This window comes from Epinephelus moara, chromosome 3 (genome assembly GCF_006386435.1).
Source record: "Epinephelus moara isolate mb chromosome 3, YSFRI_EMoa_1.0, whole genome shotgun sequence".
Taxonomy (NCBI): Eukaryota; Metazoa; Chordata; class Actinopteri; order Perciformes; family Serranidae; genus Epinephelus; species Epinephelus moara.
In genome coordinates, this window is record NC_065508.1 from 13,136,670 (window position 1) to 13,162,162 (window position 25,493).

The 25,493-nt window shown below is 41.8% G+C and overlaps 1 protein-coding gene across 1 annotated transcript in view; it reads right to left on the reverse strand.

Annotated features, from left to right (window-relative positions):
• ubl3a (ubiquitin-like 3a) overlaps positions 1-24,864 on the reverse strand; it is a 42,836-nt gene extending 17,972 nt beyond the window's left edge. Inside the window, exon 1 of the mRNA XM_050040388.1 lies at positions 24,205-24,864. Within this exon, the coding sequence (XP_049896345.1) occupies positions 24,205-24,231 (27 nt within the window). The 5' untranslated portion in view covers positions 24,232-24,864. The remainder of the gene's footprint in view (positions 1-24,204) is intronic.
• Between the last annotated feature and the right edge of the window lie 629 nt (positions 24,865-25,493).

Consider the following 25,493-nt stretch of genomic DNA (forward strand, 5'->3'; position numbering starts at 1 on the left):
TGGTCCATCATTGCACAAAATGAACAGTGTTTGCTAAAAGGCAAACAGAGCTCACACTACAGTGCATTGCTCAGCAAAGCATTCACAGACTTCCCGTTTTAGCGACAGACATGACCACTCAGCATGAACAGCACTGAAAATGTATGAGCTGCATTAATATTTCAGTCGACATAGAATTTTATATCTTTTTTTTATTAGATCTTTCACAGCTAATGTTTTATAAAGCTGTTGACTTTGACAAAATGTGCACATCTTTAAATTTCTAATTCTCATAATTCCTTTTACACACTGATGCTGTCGCCGCAGAGCTCAAGTGTGAAATCTTTAATTTGAGAGTGATTAAGTCTCATCATGTGCCTAGCAAGCGAACAACTGGTCTTTTCTTTAACAGCAAATACAATGCTGTGTTTTTGTGTCTGTCGAAGGAAATGCAAATAACCCTAGGCGTGTGCTGCTGCTGCATTCATTCAGGTGTCACAGCCATGCCTGAATAACCACTACTGTACAATAATAAGGACCTTAGCATCATGCTGAAAGCAATCATTTGATTCTTGTACAGCATAACCTGGAGTATTACTTTTTAACAGAGGCTGGAGGATGAGGGGCTGTAACCAAAAATACAAACAGCAAAACCATAAAGGCATTTTTATAACACAGGATGAGACTGACAGAATCTTTAAAGTTTTCTGTAAAGTTTTCGCTACCTGCTCAGCACCAAACTGGAAACAAAGTTCACAACTAGCTGGTGAACACAGTGCAGCATTTAGCAGCGAAAGGAGCCAAATATTTCCGTTATGAATTGGGACCAAAAACAGAGCTAAAACAGAGTGAACATCGGACTTAAATTCATCCGGTGACCACAAGCACGACTTAAAATGAACGCTTATGTTGATCTGTAACTGCTGGATGTGCAAATAAGCAACTGTTGGTTAATACATCAACATTAAAAGGTGTTGATGTCTCAGTGTTCTGTCCACAACTTGTTTCAGCTGCCCCTAAGTGGCAAAAAAAGTCTGTTATTCCAGGTTTAATGTCTATAAAGGGGATTTTTGGTCCCAGGATTTTGCTGTGGAGTGAGTGCTCTTCACTTTCACGCTACTCTTTAGTACAGGGAGCTGCGGGCACACAGGCAGCGGCACAGGAAGTGAGTCTCTGCACCATACGTTTCCGAGATAACATTATCTTCTCTCCTCTGCTGGTAAATGTTGAATTAACAGCTCACAGCAACTTAATACGACACAGTCTCTGGCTTTTGTTTGTTTGTTGTGTCGGTAAAAAATGTCATTGCACATTTCCGACCCATTGTTAGTTTGTTTACTGTGTTACGTGAATGCCACTGTCACACAGAACGTCCTGCAAACTTTATATGGAAATAAATGAATCATCGAATATCTGCATTGAATGGCTGAATGTGATTTGATGGGCAGAACTCTGAGTCAGGTACAGACCTTTTTTAGTTGCATCTAGCAGCTGAGGCTGCAGACCGCAACCAACTGAAAACTGTTGCGTGTGCCAAGCGTGTAGGAGAACTACAGTGGCCAACATGAAGACACGACTGGACCTATCTAGAGCCAATGTTTTGTTTTCTGTTCTTGGCAGCTATACATACATGGCAGTGCAATATGGCAGACTCTGTGGAAGAGGACCTGCTTGGTATGTGGATATAAATGGCTTATTCCAAGGTAACACACAACAATTCAGGCGATAATACGCTCAAGAAAACAAGACTAATTCCCACTATTTCTTCCAGTGTCCCTGTTTGTCTATAAAGTGAGCAGCCTGGGCATAAAACACAGACCTTCTTCCTGTTGGACTCTATTACGGCCATTAATCATTAAAGAGAGGACATACTGTAAGAGAGCTTGTAAGAGCCAACACCACAAACCTTCATCAGATGCACTTTCTGGTGTCTCACGCTAACTTCCTGTGGCAGAGCCAGCTAATGGCTACATTACAGTTCTAATAGTGTTGTTAAATTAAGGTTTCTTTCCTTTGTTGTAGCATCAAACATCCGGTGGCGGTTTAATTGCACAAAGCAAAGAAGCCCTCCTCTTACAGCTCCTCTGCGAAGACTAAAAATACATAATCTAAGCTTGGGAAAACTTATTATTTGACATTGAGGCTTTTTGTATTTTAATGTCTTCTTTTTCAGACTTAAACTCTGACCCACACAGAGTTGTGCTTGCAGCGATGAACATCATTATCCCACTGCTGCAGTTGTATGTCTGGGTTTTAGATCCAGGAGAAAATGAGCGACAAAACTCCCTTCCTCCTTCAGTTGCTCTCACTACTTTCAGTAACACGTCTCATTACTTAGTTGCCCCATCATACCTCATATATCTCTCCAAGCCCTTGTCCTTTTGTACTGTCATTCATACAGACCTATCCTTTGATACGCTGACGTCCTTATCACAACCATAAAACCACTCTGCTCCTCTTCTCCCTCCCTCTCCTTCCTGTCATCAGCGTGATAGGCGGTTTCCTGCGCTCCAGCCGGCACTGTACCTGACAGCTCTCCGCACTCTGTCCTCTCTCTTCATCACTCCCTTCTCCCGTTTACAAACAGATAACCCTTTAATCCATCGACTGCCTCTCCTCTCACCAGAAACAGGTAGAGCTTCCTTTCATACTGTCATCTCCCCTCTTGGTATCTTCTCTGAAAACTTGCCTCGCTTAACTGGCACACACACACACACCCAGGGCTGCATTCCTCTCTCCTGACAGGCGCCAGGTAGGTGCCTTTGATCACACGTTCCTCCTATCGCTTCCTCTCTGTGATCAGAGCTGTCACAAAGAGGTTGACGCAGGTTTACTTTGCATGGCTGCCTCCTGTCTCTCCCTCAACTCTATGTCTTGCTTCTTCACATTTCAAAATGGCTGTTTGACACCCGAGGGCCAAATGAATTAACATGCCAAATGTGAGCCAAAACTTAAGTAGACGACAGTGCATTACCTAATGGAAACCCACACGCTGACAGGACAGTGTGTGTGGAAGGTGTGATGAAGATGGTGCAGGGACTGATGGACCGTACCACACACTGCAGTGTTAGCTAACCTGATTAGTTGTTAAGGTTCAAGCCCAGCTAAACATTTACACAAAAGCATGTTTACCAGCTGTCACTACGTCTCTGGCTGCCCTCATTTTGATGCTACCTTCTTTGTTCACCGCAAAAGTCACAATAACAGGATAACCATGCAAGCCACAGTAAAGATTAACCACTTACGTATGCATTAAAGGGAAAATTGAGTGTCAAGCCTCTTCTTGTCGCAAGAATGTGATTTGAAATAAAGTGTATATGCAAATTGCTAAACTATTCCTTTACATAAAACACATGTGGATTAAGTATCTCAAACCATGTCACTGAATTCATTAATAAACATGAAAAACACGATGTTAACTCTGTTTTAGGCCAGACTGAACAGGCTTAACTTTTAAGAAATTAACATCTGATAAGTCTATGTTGTCTGACATTTGAGGTCACAACACCACAAGATGTGATAGCATTTGCAGAAGAAAATGACACATATAGTCCATGATACAATCTGATACTTGAGTATTTTCCACTGTTCAGCCCTAAAAACTTATGAGAGATCAGACTCTACAGTTTCTTATGTTGTTTATAAATATATACATTTAAACTGTATATTTGTCTTATTAGTTTGTCTTTAGTTTTCATTAGAAGAAGAAGAAATGTTTTTTAGGGATGCACTGATTGTGAAATTTTGGGCCACAACTGCTGTTTAAAATAACAACAGCTAATACTAGCATTTTTCTGTTACTGTTGCTTGTTCTGTTTTTGTTGTTATTTATTCCTAAAACTAAATTTTACAAGATCACATTTGAACACATCACGATAATGTTATAATTCGCTTTCGCACAACACTCATTTTTATTGAGTAGAGTTTGAATGCATCATGATAGAACTTAATGCAACCTTCATTAGCTGTTTGCTCCATCCACCAGCTGCTAACCGCTAACAGCTAACGTTAGCTAGCTCTCCTCCTGCCCATGTCAACACGGGTTTGTGGTTCACAATGTGAAATGATCAGGGAACAAATAGGGTGCGTCCCCTGACACGTCAATAGTGAGTTTACTGCGTCCTTCTGCCCTGAAGACATCCAGGGGCGTCTCTGTTCATCGTCTCTGTTCATCTCAAACAACTTATCTATCGATCCACAGCAAGACAGGACGCCGATAATCTCGAGCCCTGCTTTTTAGCCTGCACAAAATTAATGTGATATCATAGGAAAACATCAGCTATTGCCATCAGTGAATGTCATTTCATTTGCCGATGGCAGTCAATAATGCGACTATCAGCCAGTACTGATGTTTGGCCGATAAACTGGTGCAACCCTGCTGTTTTTCACTCTGAAGCATGAATGGCAATTACAAAGGACGGCAAACTAGCAATGTCATTGTAGCATCCATTGTAGTGTTTCTTTGTGAAAATGATAATAAAGCTGTTGCTTTTAAGTCTGCAATATCAACTTAGAAGGTGATTCGTTAATATTGTGTTTACATCTTGTTTCAGCTGGCCCAGAATGGCCCAAAAAAACAAGCTTTTGCAGTTTTATGTTCTCTTTTGACATCCTTAACATCTGCAAACCCCTCAACACCAACCAGAGACCTGAGACCAATAAACCACCTCCACCACAACATCTCTCCACAGAGGTCACATGGCACAAGCCACCATTCACCCAGACACACACAAACATATGCCAGCTTGACTCTTTCCTTCCTCTGTTGGATGAACGTCCTGAGCTTTTCCACATCTCAACAGAGTCAACACATGGCCCAAAGATACTTTATTAAATTACCAGAGAAAATAAAAGGAAGATGGAAATGTGGTAAAGTTAGAAAGACTGTCACTTAGCAAAAACAGATGACGGTTTCACTTGAATATTTTCACTGAGCCCCATCCCCAAAGCAGACTTCAGCCAGGGGTGGATCCACTGTCATGTCATCGGGGAGAACAAAACTCCAATAAATACTTTCAGAGAGGGAAAGGAAACATAAAACAGGCAAAGACAGAGAGACATAACAACACAAAAGACAAAAAACCTACCCACAGAAAGATTTAACATTTAGAGAAGAGAAAAAGACAGATATTCGCAGAGTCCTCTATCACACATCACCTCCAAAGTGTTGATGCTGTACAGGCGGCATGATAGTGATGACCAGGTCTGATGCTTTAGGGAGACAGAGGAAACGCTGACACTTTTGGAGGCGAGCCCGTGGGACCAAAGGAGGAAATGAGAGAGGGAACTCAAAGAGGATTCAAGGAGGGAACAGCGAAGGTCAGAGCAACAGCCAAAAAGAGGAAGCGTGGAGGTGAAATCCACTTAGTTCCTCTGCTCATCCACTTCACTATTTGGTGTTTTAAATTAACACGCATTTGCTCATGTATGAACACACCAACACTGTGTGTGCACGCTCGAACATGCCTGCTGGGGCTGGCTGCTGAGGCCCTGCTTTTGAAGCTGTGGGCCGAGACGTGAAATTGCTCTTGTATACTTTAATCGATTCTCCTCTCATCCCTCTGTCAGCGTCTATGGACCGTCTGTCCTTCTCTCCCAAACACGAAGCAAGAGATGAGAGAGAGAAGCGGGGGAACAGTGACATGAAGATGTGTCTGTGGTTGACAATGTGATACAGGTAGTGAAATGATGTTTCCCTGGTCGACCAAGAAATATGAAGTTCTGCAGGAAACAGCAGCTATGAGGCTGATAAGGACTGCAGCGAGGCGGACTTTTGCCAACAGTTTAGAGGCGATTTATCAACTGATAACATCACCCTGCTTCTCCAGATACAAACTGTGTGAAAGCAAAGGAAAGCAACAGCTGTTCTGAAACTTTTCTAAACACATTCCTGACTGTATCGATGGTAGCACACCTTGTACAGCCCAAGAATCGCTCTAACAATAATCCAACATTCACACCCAGTTCATGTGGCGACTGGCCAGCTGCCAAGTATTTTCATTCTTTACAATATTAAGTCTTTCACTTGTCTTGTGCGTACAGCTGAGTGCAACACTGAATGTGATATGCGCCCTGTTATCCCCATATATAAACGATATTGCATCAGAGCTATAACTTTTGTAGCATGTCTCTTTAACTCACTTTCTTCTAACATCAACACCCAATTTTCACTTTGGAACTCACTCTTGTTCAACAGCACAATGCAGAGTTACATGATGTCCTCTGTATTCAAAATGTACCCTGCTCTGACTTCTAAGCACAATGAAAAGTGACATCAGGTCTATGTGGTGGTACAACTGATTGAATGAACTTCCTGTCTATCTATTACACAAATTAGGTTGATAAAATATTATTTTGAGTTACATGTGAGTACAAAACCGCCTTAGAAACTGGGTTGAACATTATCATTAAGATATCAAGGTCTTAATTTAACAAAACAACTATATAAGTCAATTTGACTTCAATTTTTTGTGTTTCAAGCAAAATACTGAAAATACAATAACATACTGTTGAACTAAAAGCTTGTAAATCCATATAACACGTCCGAATGAGCACTGGATTCTGTTCTGTCTTAATTTCTGGGCATTTCTGTTTCCCAAAATAGACAGTATTTGTCCAGCTTTCTCGTCTGTGTTCCGCCTCTTCGGGCACTTGGAAAAGAACAGCCACCACCAGAGACACAAACCCAAAGGCCAACATGCCACATGTCGGTATGCTGCTGGTGTGAAGGGACCACACAGAGGGTTGATGATCCCTGATGATGGCTGTGATGAAAGGACCTCCTGTCCTTTACCTCCTTCGTCTTACCATTTGCTCTGCAGCAGCCCTGTCTGCTCCCTCCTCCTCCTCCTCTTCCTCCTCCTCCTCCTCTCACTCTCCCTCACTTCCATCACAGGGTGTCTCACCAATGTGACTTCCTCCCTCATGTTTTCCTGACCCCCCGCTATGTGAAAGCCCTGGAGTCAAGTACAGCATCCCCACACTGCTCTGCCCCTCCCAAGAGAACTACACACTCTGTGCTGACCCCTGCCTTCCCCTGCCTTCCTCCTCCCTCTGTCTCCACACACCCACCCCCCACCCCAGCCTCTTTCCTAGGTGGTCTCCCCAGCGGTGTGTAGCAGATGCCCTGCAGTCAAGATTAACTTGATTTGTAACCTTTCAGGTTGTCCTTTCTAAGTACTTTTCCTTGTTTTTCATGCATGCCTCTAAGATTAAGGTTTAGAATATTGCTTCTTTACATAGTATTTAGTTTTATGCATTTTTTACATTCTGGCCCCAAGTAAATAAAAATAACTCATGTGAAAACATTAAATGATTCGTCTGTAATCAAGGTCAATTGACAGAAAGCTATTCCATTCATTATTATTTATAGTAGACTAAACGGTTCAGCCATTTACGAATCAAAAATGCGGATCACTCACTATTTCCAGACTCTAAAGTGTGACATTTTGTTGCTTTACTCGGCTTAATGTCATTTTATATTGAATGCCTTTGGGATTTGGATTGTTGGTCAGAGAAAATAAGCAATCTTGTGCTCCAGATAATTGCAATGGACATTTTTCATTGTTTGACATCTTATATTAAGATGGATTAATCAGAATTTATTTACAGATTTATGATAATTAAGAAAATCTCTGATATAGAATAACGTGCCCGAGGTTAGTGACTTGCGGCGTCAGAAACCAACGAAAAAAGGCGACTTTAACGTCAGCATGATATGCAGCCAGTTGCCCTTATAGTTTAATGGTGCCTGGCGGTGTCAGGGGGAAACGCAGCGGGACAAGGATGAAAGTTAAGATGGCAAAAGTCAGAGTAGTGGACGGTAGTGGATGGGTCCAACAAACACCGACTTCCACCCGAGAGAGCGGTGTTTGTGCCCCACAAGATTCTAAAGCCAAACCCTGTTGTTTTTTACTAAACCCAACCATGTGTATTAGTTGTTGAAGGAAAAAAAACGTCAATTTGTGGTGTTGAGACTGTATGAAAATGCTGAATTTCCAGTGAAAACAAAGTCTTTTTTGAAAGCAGACAATGCATCTAACAGGCAGACTTGACACAGTGTCCCAGAACGTCAACAACCAACGCACCAGGATACTTTGCACGTCATATGTGGATGTGGAAAGTCCATGACCAAATGTCAATATGTGACGAGGTTGGAATGAGAACGTGTTGAATTAACAAACGTTTGCTGGCTTTCCTCTTTGTTGACACAGGCATTATTACTGATAAGGAGTTTGATGGTGACAGATAAATGTAACACAAAATATGTGCTATCATCCCCTGTCATGATCCGGAGTGCAATACTGCTGCTGCTGGCAGGTGAAAATTTTGTGTTGTGTTTTCAGCCCGAAATGAAGGGCTGTGATTTGAGAAAACCTTTTAAGACAAATTCCATTATTTCAAAGTGAATAGCTGGCAGGTAAATCCAATTCTGTGTCTCAAATCCTGACAAGTTGTTGTTTTTGTAGATGTTTTTCACCCAATTGACGAAGCACAGCACACTGCTGCACACATCTAAAACTCATTCCCTTTCTATTACCGTCTTTGTCCCTCTCCACAGATACTATAAAGGCTTAGCAGACATTTAAAGGAGAGACTGATGTAACATGTGAGAGAGAGAGGAAGAGCACTGACATCAGAGCAGAGAGGAGAAACGGCAGGGAGACATCCACAATGCTGCATTTTCTTTTTCTCCCCCAGAAAAGAGTACTGCCCTGCAGTCACAACTCACGTGACGCCATGTGTGTGTGTGTGTAGCAGAGAAAATGTGTGTCTACATGTGAGTGTGTGTGAGAGGGAGGGAGAGAGACTGCTGGCAAGCTAAAATGCCCTCTGTGCTGGAATTTACCAGATGGCACTGGACAGAAACAACCAGGGGTATTACACCCCCACCCCCCAACCACCCCACCCACACACACTGCATTTTCTAAGCCTGTTCAGGAACGAAGAAGCATGCAGTGACAGAAATAGATGCAGGTTTACATGATGTAATGCAAGCCATTTATAAAATCTTCAAGACATACTATGCAGAATTTTCCTAAAAAACAAGACTCATACTGTATTTTCCTGCAGAGACTCCGCCCTTCGCCTGTTTTTTCTTATTTTCTTCTTATTTTCTGTATTCAGGATGTTTATGGGCGTGTACCTTAAAAGCACATAGGTGAGTTTGGAGATTTATCAAAAAAGTACCGACTAGGGACATCCCCAATCTGATCTCAAAGATCAGGATCGGGGCCGATTAAGCCATTTTTTAACTGATCTGGATCAGGTACACTGGGCTATATAAAGAAGCCAAACCTTTATTTAACGTCAGCTGTCACAGTTTTTACCCGCAATGGACATGTCTCCAACTCTCCGGTCTCCCAGTTGCTGAACACTCTTCTTGGGATGCCTTCATTTTCCTCATTTATCGCCATAAACTCAGTCATGTTGCAGTGAAGATGCAGTCAGAAGTACCTTTTGTTATTTTCCTTACTTTGGTTGCTAGGGTCCTCTGTGCAAGGGTTTAACAAACTTAAAGCAGTTCCTGAAGTGTAAGACCAAGAGCAGGAGGAAACCTCAAGAAGAAGACTTCAAGATGTTTTGTGCAACCTTTGTTTTTTTAAAGGGAACCGTAACTCGGATTTAAAGGAAAATCTTCAAGTACGGTGCTTTGTGCAACTGCTCCCAGGTGCCAGACCATAAGCAGCACACATCTAAAAGACACAGCGCCCGAAAAACGCAAATATAGCGAAGCGAAACACTAAAACAGAAGTGAATCTAGGTTTGGCTTTTAATTTTACTTTCATTGGCAAATGTGTTTTCACACAGAAATGGACAATCCTGCATAGCATACCTTTATAGTGAGCATATATGATAAGAAATCTAAAACCTATTAGATGTATTTAGACATTTTGTAGGGATTTAACATGCACACAAATAATTATAACAATAATAGCTGTAATAAAGAGATTACAGGGTGAAAGGTGTATATTCAATACTAAGATCATTTTTGAGACTGCTTGTGATATTGTATTAGATCTCATTAGATCTCATAGCCATTATACCCACACCAAAGCAATATAATGCATCTGTTGCAACACAAACTGTGGCCTCAATGCCTAGCAGAGTTACTCAACAGAGAATCCACTCACAATCCCACAGGAAGCCCCGGCGCTTCAGTAAAAACTGAAGTGAAATTAATTGAATAAATTATCATGACAAACACAAAGTTAGTGTGCAACTGTTTGTGTTTACAGTGTGTAAGACACGCATCTTCAGGGGTTTCCCTTTTGTTTGTTTTTTACATTGTTGTCTGGTTTGAGATCTGAGCCGTCGCTTATGTTTGTGTTGTGCGCAACAGGAAGAAGGCAGCGTCAGTGGGGAGACAGTGGAGGCAACCGCTTACAGAAGCAACAACAGGAAGGAATGCGGCAGCAAGGAGGAGAGGGAGGGGAGGGGGGGTGGCAGCTGGGGACCCAATCAAGATCTTTGACAAACATTGTTCCACCCAAAGGCAGAAAAAAATATGAATACAGATGACATAATCTGCAAAGGGGTGCCGTTTACAGTATGTTGCGCTTCCTGTTACGTGACCATGAGGTGTTCACAGCCATAATATAGTATTTGCTCCTTGTATATCCACCTGAGTTCACCACAAAATGCATGCAGAGGTAGCTTAAAGATTGACACACTTTAGCTTCACAGATACAGCCCTGTTTATTCAACACTGTGACATTTAGATTAAAAATTAAACAGGATGACTTTACCTGCCATCTCTGAGCCTTAATGGTTCTGGTGAGCCTTAAACCACACTGCCCTATGAACTGTAACTGCACCAAGATCAGCTGACTGAGCTATTCTGTGCCGAGCTAAATGGAAGTCAGCTAAACTTAGCTAAAACGTGCCAGCCTTTCTCACGCACAAACATCTGAGCCTCAAACCCACGAGCCTAGAATATGGATTTAAGAGACAGTGAGCGCTGCTGTTTCGCCCGTAACTGTATGTTTAGCTGAATGGTCTCTGCCACAGTGAAGCCACTTCACAAAAATGTGTAATTAAACTATACAAAAGGTCGATATCTGATGTCCTCTCTGTGAGTCAAAGTTCTGCTGCTTCCCTAAAGATAAACCGATGCTTCCTCATTACAAGAAACAATGAAAAAAAATAGATGAAAAGCCCCCAATCATTCTAGTCCAAGGTCCAATGCTTCATTACTGCTAGCTCGTTCAGATAACACACACTCACATGAAACATACACACATGAAACACACACACATACACACAAGCCCTGCTGGGATCATTAGAGATATTCATAGTCAGAGTGCTCCATAGCATCCAACATGCAATGACAAATTTGTGCAAGACAGCATGAAGGCCAAATATACCCTCTCTCCATGCTCGCTCTTTCTCTCAATCATTCACATTCACACACACACACACACACACACACACACACACACACACACACACACACACACACACACACACACACACACACACACACGCTCCTTCCTTCCTGTCTCTGGCTGTCTCCTCTATCTTAAACTCTTCCGCGACTATTTCCCACCAACATATCTCTGTCTCTGTGTGGGTCTGTGTGAATAACATAAAATCAAAAAAGATGCAAAAAAAATAAAAAAAAGTTTCCACCTCCCTATTGTTTCCTCTGACGTCACACGACCTTTGAGCTACAAGCCAAAAGCATTTCCTTCCTATTGTCTTTGACTATGGCCTTTACAGCTCACAAATTCAAATACGCAAGTACCCAAATTATGCACTGTTACATCCTGTTCAACATAAACTATGCAGGTTACTGTCTTTGTAAGTTGTAGTACAATGACACCAGAAGCAGTGTTTTTACATTGAAGTTGTAGAAGACGATTTCAGTGGTTGAGACAAACAAAGGTTTGGGTTAATAATAAGAAAAATAGCAGGATTATTGGTGTTTACACGGACTGTTCACATAGTGGCAAACCACTGAAAGCTTCAGCAGCTGGCTCACATTCTTAGCTGAGGATTAAGACTCTAGTTTAGTTAGTGTTTGGTATAGTACACTTACTAAGGAATCAAATTTTGTCTGTCATGAGTATATATGGAGTCGTATGCTGTCGCCAGGGCAATGCTTTGATGTTGCTCCTGTGAAACGACTACAGCACCCCTAAAAAAGCTGATGACCCATAAGCAGAGGTGGACACCTATATGAGAGACAAACCCCCCAACCCTTAGTGGATACTAATCCTCTTCACTGGTAGTGGAAAGTTTCAGCAAACTTTCTGTTGCTGCCATAACACACTAACAATCAGTTCAATGTCTAAATGGTTAGCACAAGCTAACATCCAACACTGTGCCATTTAACAGTCGCAACAAACTCACACTGACACCAAAACAGCTCAACTCTGTTGTTAAAACCATTAGGTGACATTCGTCGGTGATGCTAACAGTTGGCCCTGTCACTGTGTGCAGGGTGGGCAGACTCCAAACATCCCCAGCGCAGAGCTCACACTCATGACAAACACAGCGACAGAGTGGGACAAGGAGGCCCTAAGCAAAGCAATACACTACATGCAGGTCTTAATAAACAAGATTTATTCCCATTTGAAATGATAACACCTCTGCCACAACTTGTCGCTTAACATTTAATGATCGGAGAAGGAGGGGTGGCTATCAGTCACAAATAACATTCTAAATTAGCACACCTATACGATACCCATGAACCTCTTCAGGTGTTACTGTGGCGAAGTGGCCTGTTTTTGTTCAATTTATATCACACAAAACTAAATATTTTTGGGTTTAGGACTGTTGATCGACCGAAACAGCCCATCTGGGGGTATTGACCTGTACTCTTTTATTTGCTAGTGTTTAAAAGACTGAACAATTAGGCTAATCAATTCACCACAAAAATGAACAGATGGATTGATAATGAAAACAATCATAGTTGCAGCCCCTAGACACTATAATATCATTAACAGTCAAATGTGCTACATTGCTGAGTTGGGTTCCAGTACAAAAGCTTGTCAGACCATCTTGTTTTGAAAGCATATGAAAGTTATTCATTAAGTCATAACCACAACAGAGTAGAAGTCTGGGTTAAAGGCATATGTGTGAGGACTGGAGGCCAGCTGATCCTGTTGGAACATCCAGTCGATGAGGCTTGACCTCTGGATGACTGCTCCGTGGCTAATGTCTGCCCTGTCTGGGACCCAAAGAGTCTCAGCACTGACCCTCTAATTCCCTCAGTGCGTATTGTCTGTCTGACTGCGCTGGCACAGGACGTTCGAATATCTGGACAGATTTAAACACTGATTCAGAGATGGCAGCCTGTCCCGAAATGTATCAGAAAGAGGGACAGTTGACTCTTGCTAGCGAGCTGCTCTGACGCACACACACACACACACACACACACGAACAGCCTGTGCTGGCAAAGGCGAAGCTTTAATATAAATGTCCCCTCAGCTGGAAATTGTTTCCAGTGCAGCTGAAAGGCTCCTTTTATTGAGCTACTCAAACACTACCCCTCCCATCCCTTATTTCTCCTACACACACACACACACACACACACGCTCTCTCTTTCTACTCAACATTTAGACTTACAGAGAGATGCAGTGTCTTTTTTTACTTGAGAGCTTTTGTTTTACATAAATTCAAATTATATGTAGGAAAATTACAGCGTATGGAAAGTCCCCCTTCTGTAACATCACTTGAATGACAATAACGTTAAAACAAAGACTGCATCACGATCCTGAGTGTGTCAACAATTAATGCCTGGTGTAAAACTGAAATCAATAGAGTATGTGCACCAAGAACATTGATTGAGCAGGTTATTTGTGCAGAATCTCCATTAGAAACGTATTATCTAAAAAGGAACACGAACGCTAGCAACTGCTAGTCTCCATTAATGAGTCACATTAGTTCACATTACTGATTGGCAAAAAAATCTCTGTGAGTAGAATATTCAATGAGGCTAATGTGCCACTTCACAGAACTGACTCAGTGGATATGAGAAATGACAAATGACAAATGAGCAAAGTGTTTTTCACACTGTTTACTGCTTTAAGTAAAAAAAAGATCTTTTTAAATCCGGTTAAATTAGCTTTTGTTTCACCACTCGTCTTCCTCTTTGCGCGTCACTCTGTAACCCTTCGCAATTCAAGTTTCTCTTCCTTCATTTAGTTTCTCAATTCGGCCAGCCCACGGCATCCTATGAATCTCATTTCTGTAATATAAGGAGGCAGTAAATGTGTTTTCTTTTCACCATAACATAGCTGTTGTTTTGCTGATTTGGTTTAACCTGGAGTCAGGATCATAGCTACCATGGAGGGCGTCAGGTTGTGTTCGTGGTATTGTTTGAAAAGAAAAATGTGTTTTGATTTAGCTTTATATTCCTGCCCAAGAATTTCAATGACTTGGTGGTGGCTAGTCAGACTTACCAGAGAGATATAAGGCACCAAATGGCACAGTGCCACAACACCACCATATGCAAACAATGGCCTTTAGATGCAGCTCTAGTTAGCGCTGTTCTTTGGAGCAAATGTGTGGGTGTTACTCAGCAGCAAACAGGTCACACTTAACAGGAAGAACAGGTTGTGCTTTAGCCGGTTTCTCTATGCAAATGTGCGCAGGCATTAACAAAATACAAACACACATACTTCAAAAGTGGCTGCAGGCATACAGATTCTTGTTAAGACTTTGTCGTCTTGGCGGCATCTGAGTGCTCGCATATTACTCACACTCACACCCACTCATTTATGTCATGCTCTGACTCTGTAACACTTGGCATAAAAGCTGAACGCTGTCCTCATTTTACTTCTGTCCTGAGGTGTCCAGCATGTACTGTAGAGAGCTGTTTTGCAAGAGCTCAGAGCTCAGGAATCAACAATTAGCGCTGTGAGTTTGGTGTAAATTACACTGCTAAAACAGCTCCTATAAAATAAATTTTCAAGGACATAAAGACATGCAGCAAACAAGTGCCTATTCACTGTCCAGAGAGATCAGGACCGGAATCAATAGACCAGTAGTTTCCTCTTGAACCGAGACCCGGGAGCCCCTAAAACGGTGAAGTAGTTCAACACATTCCTCAGCCTGAGCAAAGCCATACCTGCCAACAGTGACTGCTGAAAAGAGGTGGATTTTCCAGCAGAATAAGCCCTTATCCCAACACGCACACACTGACTTTATTTTTTTTCTTAGAAACCCTCTGGGTTACTCACAGAACTATTCAGTCCTCTGGCTGGGCTGATCCGAAATACAAACCGACAACAAAGGAGATGGGGTCTCACTTTCAAGCCTGGTGAGTGAAATCTAATAACTAGCTTCATCCTGAAGATTCAATCTCAGTGGTTATTAAAGTTTGCTTTGTGAAATGTGCCTCCAGCCTGAATTAGCAAAAGCATTAGAGTCAACAAAAACATTCTCACTCCAGTTTTCACTTGGTTACCCAATGCAAACGTCCACATGAAGAAAGCAATTTGATTAATGCGTCCAATGACTCTAGTTTAATTGAGTTGTTTGATAGTGGAGTTAATGTTGGGGAGTGTGTGTGGTAGCCTCCAGTGTGCAGGGAAATAGGAATGGAGTGTCTTTGGTAATGTTAATGTACAAAATAGCAAAACTAATCAGGTTAGTAAAGTAACCTAGCTCTACTATGATTACAACCCTAAGGACCCACAGACATGCTGCATTTTTTGCACCCTTAAATCCATTGTTTTCAATACAGACACACAGTAGCGGTGCTCTCACTGTGGCGTGCAAGTGTCCCCAGGTGCCCTGAGATGAACAAAGTTCAACTTTTGGAACACAGCAACACACACCGCACATTATTTGACAAGAAACAACTGAACACAGCCTGCAGATACCTCTGCTTTCTTCTGTAAATATCTGTCTATGGTGAATAGACGTTGATCATTTTATTGCAGTTCTATCCAGAGCTTTATGATCTCTCCCACAGATAACATTTTAATACTCTACATCGTTACTGTCTTGTTTTTAGTCAGATGAGGACTGCAGAGAGAAGTGGAAGTACTTGTGGGACACGGACATTAAGGAAAGGAAAGTTAATTGAAAGAAGTGGTTCAGAGGGAGGCAGGGAGAGGAACTGACGCTTCATGCTTGCTCTTAGGGTTTTTTAGAGCATTTCGTACCTCAAACATGCCGCAATCAAGTCAGTCAGGCCCTCAATCCACAGATCTCGAATCCAACCAGGTAAAAAACTCTAACACATTGTCTCTATTAGCTACGTTCTGCCCACCTGGAAATACCGTGGTCTTGTTTGTATGTAGATTTTATTTCTTGAAACCTCTCTGGTTGCCAAGTAACCTTTAAAAATGTATGGCACCAATTGTGGTGCTGCACTAAAGTCCCAGTCAGCGTATCGTTGGGTTGAGCTGTAATTGCTTAAAGTGATGTTAATGGTTAGTGTGCAACTCAGTAGAAGTCTTTGTATAACCCCTACAGGAGGGCCAAAGTGGGAGTGATCGCAGCATAACCCTCAACCTGGTTCCAATGGAGCAAGGCACCAAATGAGCAGGCAGCAGCTGACGTGTGACTCCCTTCACCCTTGTGCATACTATCCATGTTTAAACTGGACATCCCACAGTCAGAGAGTGATAAGGGACTGCAGACCTGGACCTCTCAGACTTGCAGGGATGCATCATGTCTACTCCAGAAAAGCAAGATTATAATGAGCTTTATTATCTGAGGCTTTTTAGAGACGAATAAAAGGTTGTCTCTGCAGGAAAAGGCACAGGTCCAAATAAATATTGACACACACACACACACACACACACACACACACACACACACACACACACAGTCATTATCTCTTAATGTTTCATGCACTGAGTTGTTTGAAAGCTTTTTCTGTTTTGTGATTTACAGTTCATGAATTGTAGTTTCGAATAAAAGACTGATGCATGTTTTAATGTTTTTGTACCTCACTCCTGTTTATTGGGGACATCTTGTTTTTCTTCTCCTGGCCACATAGTACTTTTTTTCTGTTTTCTCAATGACCTCTAACTCAGTTTACTGTGGCATTGTTGCAATAACAAAATAAATCCAATGAAATGTGTTGCCAGAATGGCAAAAGTGCCCTGGATAGTCGGTAATTGAAGATTTGCCTCTCTCTGTCCAGGTTCTGCCCAGGGTACAGTTCCATCATGAGAAGCTGCAGAGGAAATGCCTCATCAGTGACAGAGACATGTGGCACAGTCCCCAGATGTTCAGCACCAGGGAGAGTTGCGTCCCTTGGGATGTCAAGACCACCTTGGTGCAGAGCTCTTCCAAATGGAGAGGTAGCCACCATTTCTACTTCGGCTATAAGCTCCAACATCCATCACACGGAAACAGTAGCGGGCATTTACCACTGCCAGGAGGATGATGGAGAATGTTCTTTTACAATTGTGGAAAAGGGAGCCACTGGAGGCAGAGGCCTGGATCACTACATGCTCTCTATCAACAGCCCAAATGCAGTTTGGGAAATCCCACAGCTGCTAGAAATCAGCTGGGATTGCTCTCCAGCTTTAATTCTCTGGTAGTGGCATGTTTTCCCCCAACAGGTTTTTCCAGATGGCCTCACAACTGCACAAACTGTGGAGTGACCCGCCCGGTAACTGAACGCAATCCACCTGACTGAATCACCAGTAGCTAGATACCTGTTTTAAGACAGTGGGAGGTTTGGAGGATTACAGGGTATGACTGAATTAAGACACCTACAGTTTGATTAAAAAAGCTTCAACTAATTTAGTATCCCAACCACTGAATAAGATGCTTTAATGTAAAAATACAAAACTAGCAATCACTTAATCTGAGCAAGACAGTTATTGGGATTTTTTTTTTGTACTTTTGACTGAAGTTATTACTACAGATTCTTATTTGATGTAGCTAGGCGACTTTAATTTACAAAATTGTAACTACATGTAGCAATATTTAACTTTCTTATCTTTTCTAAGCATTGGTCAGTCATAAACGAGACAAGTTGGAGGTTTAAGCACACTATCGCATCACTATTTAGATACCTGAGACAAATGCAAAGCTATTCAGCAGAAGTTGTGTCACGGCTGCAGCTGTGTTTAGAGATTGGTGGTCCAATCTTTGACAGGAGCAGATCAAATTGCTTCCTACTGAGCCTGAAAGGTGGCTTAAATCTTGCCCCATCCAAACACAGCCCCTGAATCAAACAGTTTTTTTTGGAGAGGCCTGTAAGGCAGAATGCTCCGACAAATAGTGATTTTTTCCCCCCACGCTTCCTTTCAACATCGAAAAGTAAGACTACTGCAAGAGTTTGCTCTGATGGGAATCAAGAACTTTGCTAAATGCTACCATTTCCAACAATACAAATATATCTAGCTAAGCTTTTGGACTGAGATGTTAGATGTTAATGATACAGTTAGCTGGTCGCTTGGCAACATCAGGCACAACCTGCCTCTGTGCCCTTGAAAGTTGGCACAAGAGTAAGCACCTATCACCTCACCAATGCACCTTGTGTTTTTCAGGTGGTAAAGGACGCAGCATGAAACTCAGGCCTAACACAAGCAGAACATACATGGCATGTGTCTGCACTGTGCAAGTTCTGGAAATCCAAAACTTCTGGCTGCCAAGCTACAAAAAAAAGTTATATTTATTGCCTCCTGAAAATATGATATTCTAGGTATTTTTCACCACCACGAGCAGTATGATTCCCATAGAGGAAACATGCAGCTATAGAGAATACCATGAATAACTGATCAGCTGAGACAGACATGAAAGATGGAAAAGGGGGGGGGGGGGCAGGAGTGCTGGCAGGTACAGTAGGTGTCATTATTCATAGAGGGCATCACACAGGATGCACATGCCCAGACACATGCCACATTGAAAAATACACAGACAAACATAAGCAAACAAACAGTTACATAAGCAATCAATGGATGAGAGGTTCTCAATAGGACTTCCTGTTGGTGTTGCAGACATGCATCAATACAATTGAATTAATTCTACACAATCGCAGGATGTACACACTGACAGAAGCTCTGCTAATTCCAGCAACTGTCAATACAAATACAAAATGCTTTACAATCCTTCTACAGAGACAAAGCACGGGCTCACAGCCAATTAAAATATGATGTTAAACAACCATTAATTTCTATTGTTGCTTACCAGCTCAGTGTACAGTAATACCATTAACAACTGAGTATCTGGTCATTTGTTTTTCGTGGAACAGATCTTTTCGCTGCTGCACTTGACAATCTGTAAGTGTTCTGACTCTGAGTCATCAATTTCCTGAAATGCCTAAAATTAATATGAATAAAGCACAACTCCTGCACCTACAGAACTGCTGTCAGAACTTTCTGTGTCGCTCCGAGGCCTGCATGTGACAATGTCAGAGTCGATATATCAACTCCTGCACCCGGGCGGGATGACGTAATCCTGATCTGTGACTCAGGCTCACAACACATGGCATCGGCAACCGCGCACATATTCAGTGACATGCTTCATCCAACTGTCAGGATCCAATAGTGTTCGTTTCTCCCTCTGAATGTGTCGATCAAAGCCCTGCAGGCAGCTCTCTCTGCCCGAGGCTGCAAACCGCCTGCGGACTTCTCTCTCCGTCTCTAGCTACTCGGTGTCAGTGCTGAGCTAAGCTCGAGTGGGAAGAGGGACGGGGAGTACTGTTTTCAGCAGCAAGGATTCCCCACCCATTGTTTTTTGATCCGCGACCGACACACCGCTGACCTCCGACCCTAACCTTTGACTCCTTTGTGTGTGTGCGTTTGTGGGTGTGTCTCTGTGTTTCTGTGTGTCCCACTGGGACTTTTAAACAATGTGGGAATGAACTATAAACCACTTTCAAAGCATCCAAATTATAATGAGCCACACAGAGAGTAACACTGGCTACTAACTAGCTTTTAGCCACATACTGATACAGTGACACAAAAATCAACTCTTCTTAGTTTATATATAAATATATATCGACAAATTTATGGTACCATCAATGGTTATAGCTTCTGAGCGTGAATTCTTGCTGGTTTCTTCTCGTCTTTTATAATACTAAACTAAATATTTTAGGGTTTGGACTACTTGTCAGAGAAAACAACACATTTATGACATTACGATGGGCTTTAGGAATCTGTGACAGGCATTTTTTACTATTGTCTGACATTTTATAGACTTAATAATTGTCGAGAAAATAATAATCGATAATAAAAACAGGTGTTAGTCGCAGCCCGAAATGACAACCTACAAACTTCCGATATTTATTGCAACTAACTTTAGTCGTACTAACTTTATAAACACTATTCCCATCAAAGGACACCAGCAGCATTTCCTGACAATTTTAGAAGACCTCACAGACCTAAAGAGCTCACAGGGTGCAGTTGCCGTTTGACCAATTTGATGAATGATGAAGGTCTAACAACTGAAACAGCATTGACAAAGTGAGTGTACATGATTCTCCGGTTCCTTCACAGTCCAGAGTTTGATCCTCCACACTTGACAGTAAGACATTTGAAGGGTTAATACGCTCTATCGTACCTCCTGGTCTGGCTGAGTACAAGGGCTGCTATTGCCACCTCCAACACAAATTAACACATACTCACCACTGCACAAATGACAGGGTGTTTGAGCACTACCCATGTATAGTACGTACGTGTGGTAACAGTGTTTATTTCTTCATCTCATATCGAGATCAGATGTGTGCCAGCGCAACTTCCGACCAGGAGGAGAAGCCACACAGTCATGTTGTAACCACTTCAGCCAGCGGCTTTATTAACGGCTGATGAATAATTTACTTGTGCTTTGTATGTCAATTAGAAGAACAAACAAGACTGTTTCTTGTTTCTGAAGCTTGAAAGGAGAAGGGTTTAAGAAAAAAAGGCTGCATAAGAATGATAAGAATGAAATGTGATTTTGGAAAACACTTGAAACAAATTCAATTGTTAAAATATGTCCATGACAAATTCCTAGAGTCCAAGGGAGCGTCTTCAGGTTACTTGTTTTGTCTGACTGACAGTCCAAAACCTCAAAAGTAATCAGTTTACAATTTTAAAAAAGACAAAACATGTGATAATTCACATCTGAGAAGCTGGAGCCATTTAATTTCTGGCATTTTTGCTTCAAAATAGTTGCTAATGAATAAATTGACTCGTGTTTTAAAACAATCTGAGACATGGGCAGTGATTTAAAGGTCGGGAATCGGGCTAATTTCTGAATTACTCTTATGATAAAGTGGAGCCGTCACGTACATCTCCCTGTATGTGTGTGTGTGTGTGTACCTGAATCTCCCTATCTCGTCTGCCGTGCTGGGACATATCGAAAGCAGTGATGTTTGAAATTCACTCTGCTCTGTGGGATTCTCAGTCTTTTTTGTGGAGTGTATTTATTCAGCAGGTCTTATCAGAGCTGAGGTGCTTTATTCATCTCCTGCTTCTCTCTTTCTTGTCTGCTCGCTGTTGAAAACACACACATACCTGCAGTGCACCCCGACCCAATCCCTCCACATACTCACACGGGCAGACCTCACATCCAAGCGTCCCACTGTTGCCATGGGGACCATTTCAACCCTGTCAGCACTTCTGAGGTTTTGCCTGGAGCGAAGGCAATTTGCTCCCCTCCCCATCCTTCACTCTTCCCATTCCTCCACCCCTCCTCCTTTTCTCTTTTCCAAGACAGGACAAAAAAAAAAAATCCCATCCTTCATTCTCAAGAGGCACGACTATTTCTTCTCCTATTCTTTCTCTCAGATTCATTCACCCACAATGTTTGGCACCAGCAATCTCCTCTCCTCCTACTCTCACTCCCACTCTACACAGGAGGGGGGGGTGAAGAGTGCATCTGCTGCTGATTTCAACCACACAGGATGCGTTAAAAGCATAAATTTCCTCGGAGGGGCTAGTCTGATGTATAGATTGAGCTAAACCACGAAAGGAAGCAATTGCTCTGAAGATTGTCTCTGGCAGAAATCTGGAAATGTCTTGCTCCTGTGCAGAATTTGACTTTAATATTTCTGCTGCAGGCATGTTCATAACATGAGCCCGAAGATGGTATCTCTGGCTGAAATAAAACCCATTTAAAAACAATGCTCGAGAGTTGGCAGCTTGAAAAATATTATTATTTTTCCGTTGAACTTTATGCCCAACGCTGGCGATAAATGATGCGATAATAATGCGATACTTCCCCCACAGGGAAATTCTCACAGCACAAATCGGGCTGAGCTATAAACCAGCTGGCAGGGATTCAGTGTATTGCTTAAAGACACTTCAGCAGGGCAGCTGAAGGCTTGAACCAAAGTTCTCTGGCTGAATGATCATCTTATAATACACAAGAAAAACAATATCAGGACTGTTAAATGACACATAACACTACGACTGAAACTCATATGAAGCCTCACACATCTACACACATGGTGATGTAACAAGACTTTCTATGAACACTATTTAGATTTAACCACCAGCTATAAGAGATCAGAAAATGACACATTCGGCTCATGATTATGTCCATAATCCATGAAAATTCCTTGCGATGTGCTATACTTAGACGCTTTAGCTTTGCCTGGACATATACATAGAGGCCAGCTCACCTCTAACTTCCTCGTAGTATTATCCCAACAACATAATGGACCTGCTGTTCAGGGGATCAGCTGAACTTGGACACAGGAGACAGGCACAGCTGGGATAGCTGAGGGGCACATTACGTGGTTTATCCTGTCTATACATAGACCTGGAAGTATTCTTAAAGCCACCACGCACAAGCGGCAAAGATGACAGACATAAACCTGCCAGACAGAGAGGAAATATCATGTCTCAGACTGGGTGAGCCCAACTAAACACATTTTATACGCCTTTTAATTTGTGGAGTAGCTTACCCATGAGATGCTGACATAAATCTTTATGATGGGAGTTCATAACACACACCACAGTCTGTAAGCTGGGGCGAAATAAGTCATAAGAGGATAGCGTCTTGAGAGGGTGGGGGTAAGCTGATAAAGTCACCTGACGATGACCACAGACTTAAGGTTATAGTTTAGCCTCCTGTTAAAGCACCACTACATCAGTAGGTGTGACATAATGGGGTTGTAGCAGCAATGCAATTACTGCTCACTGTGCACTCCAAGGCAGCAGCAAGCCTTCTCCTCAACTGCTTTCTTGTATGGCAGAAAGACGAACAAAATATCAAACATAGAGCACACCGTAGACACCAGGAAAGGTGGGAAAAACTGGGAATTCCTGTGTAACACCAATACAAACAAATCTAACAAACATAACACTTAATATATCTCTTCCTGTAGGTCCTGTAGCACATTTACTACCAATCAATTACACCTCAAATAACAGCTAATCATATTACAAACCATGTTGCTATGTTTTAGATATTTGGATGTGTTTTGACTACTTGTCTTTATCTCCCATTAATCTCCAAATGATATGAAAATCAATTACTCGGCTCTTGAAACTTGCTTGAGTCGTGCAATCCCTCAGAGTGAACATCAGGGCTGCTATTTTTTCATTACTGATCATACTATGTGATATTTTTCCATTTACTTCAATTTATAGTTTAAATAAAAGTCTGAAAAATACACATACATCGTCAGAAACTCAGACATACTCCATTTTATAGCAATATAAAACGGAAAAGAAGCATTTAAAAAGCTAAAACCAGCTAAATGTTTGCTTGATAAATGACTACTCAACTATCAAAACTGGCAACTGATCAACAAATCAATATAATGTTTAATCTGTTTATCCCTAGTGAACATCAGCGGCAATTCAGTGCAAACTTTTCAAATCTATGTGAGCACAAAATACCTTGATGTTCACTGTGATCGATCACAGGAAATGAAGAGATGTCAGAAGCGTGCTTATAGGGTTTCATAGTAGAGAGAAATCAATGGGAGCCAATGGCTGCCTGAAACTAGGGGAAAAATACACGAGAAAGAAAATCTATAACTGCACAAAGTGTGTGTAAAAATGGTCAGCAAAAGTGTATAGGTGTACAGGAGTTAAAATGAGGAGGTAAAACTTGCACATGCAGATGAGAGTTAAGTTAAACTGCCACAGCTTCCTGCACTGGAGATCCTCAAACCCAACTTGGGTAGGACAGTGTACAGTCCATCAAAATGTCACACTGGGACTATACAGTGATGTTCTCTACTCAAATTAATGATACCAGGAGTAGCAGCCTTGAAGACAACTCCAAAGCTGCTCTTTTTTGGTGACAACCTTGAGGAAATAAATGGCTGTAAATGGTTAAGTGTGAAAAACTGACAGTGAATTCTCTCACCATGTCTGCTGGGGTGCTGCCCGTCATCGTGAAGGTTCTCCCGGTCCTCGGAGGGGTTCACACACACTCACAACACAAGACAAGGACACAGATATCCCCTCTTTTCGTCTCCCCTGTGAGCGCTCACACACACGTCGTTGTTGGGGTTTTAAAGCCGGAAACAAAAAAGCACAATGTATTTCCCGGTGTCTTGCTCTCCACAGTCACAACACTGAGGTAGTCGAGACGTGTTAACGACGCTGCTTCCTCTCTATTGCACAATCATGTCGTTGATCATTTTCCACACAAATTGGGAGATTCGGAGGTGTCGTTAATGATAGCGGGATGAGCTGTGGACCCGAGGGCCTCCTCCGACCCTCCACACATCAAGAGTACCCTGCTTTAGAAAAGGTGCCTACGCCATGCGAAAAAGCCAACACTGCTGGCACATCCGAACACGGATCTTTTTCTCTCTTGCAGAAGAAGAACAAAAAATATCCGCACGGTTACCGTCCTGTGATAAACTCAATCACTTCCGGTTGTCGGTACACAAACGCGTCTCACGGTGAAAGCTGTCGGCGCTTCTCTTTACACCGGGAATTACTGATGATTGTTGTTAACGTTACGGACTGAGCTGCTGTACCTTTGCGACCCGTTCAGCTGTCACCCTGCCTCTGAACACTGACGTCAAGCTAGTAGCGGAAACCGACATGGAACTTCCGGTTTGGCTTTTCCAAATAAAACCACTTTAATATTTAGAGTACGCAGTATGCGCATTTATTTCTTTTTCTTTTTGGTATGAATAAATTAAATAAGATATTAATTACTACTATTTTGGTTGTTATCCAGCCCATTTCTACAGAAGTAAAATTTAAAACTGAATTTAGCACTAAAAAATCCATAAAATTAAGACATACTATTTTTTCACTGAAAATTCAATTTACTCCAAAATGTTTAACATATTATGATAAATGGCATTTATTAATTAATTAATTTATTTTTATTAAATTTTCTCAAAGATTTGGTTGTGTGTTTTTTTCCTCATTGTAATTATTATGTTTTTATTTATTGCAAGTGGCTTTGGTTTCAAAAGTGTGTGTGGTGGCCAACCAACCATTTTAAAATTAACAATGTAAACAAATTACTAAGATTTATTTATGTACTTATTTTGAACTTTGAATCTACAACCCCAATTCCCACGAAGTTGTGCTGTGACGCAATGTAAAAATATATTTGTGAATATAAATATAAATAAAAACAGAATGCAATGATTCCTTTTTCAACTATATCCGATTGAATACAGTCCAAAG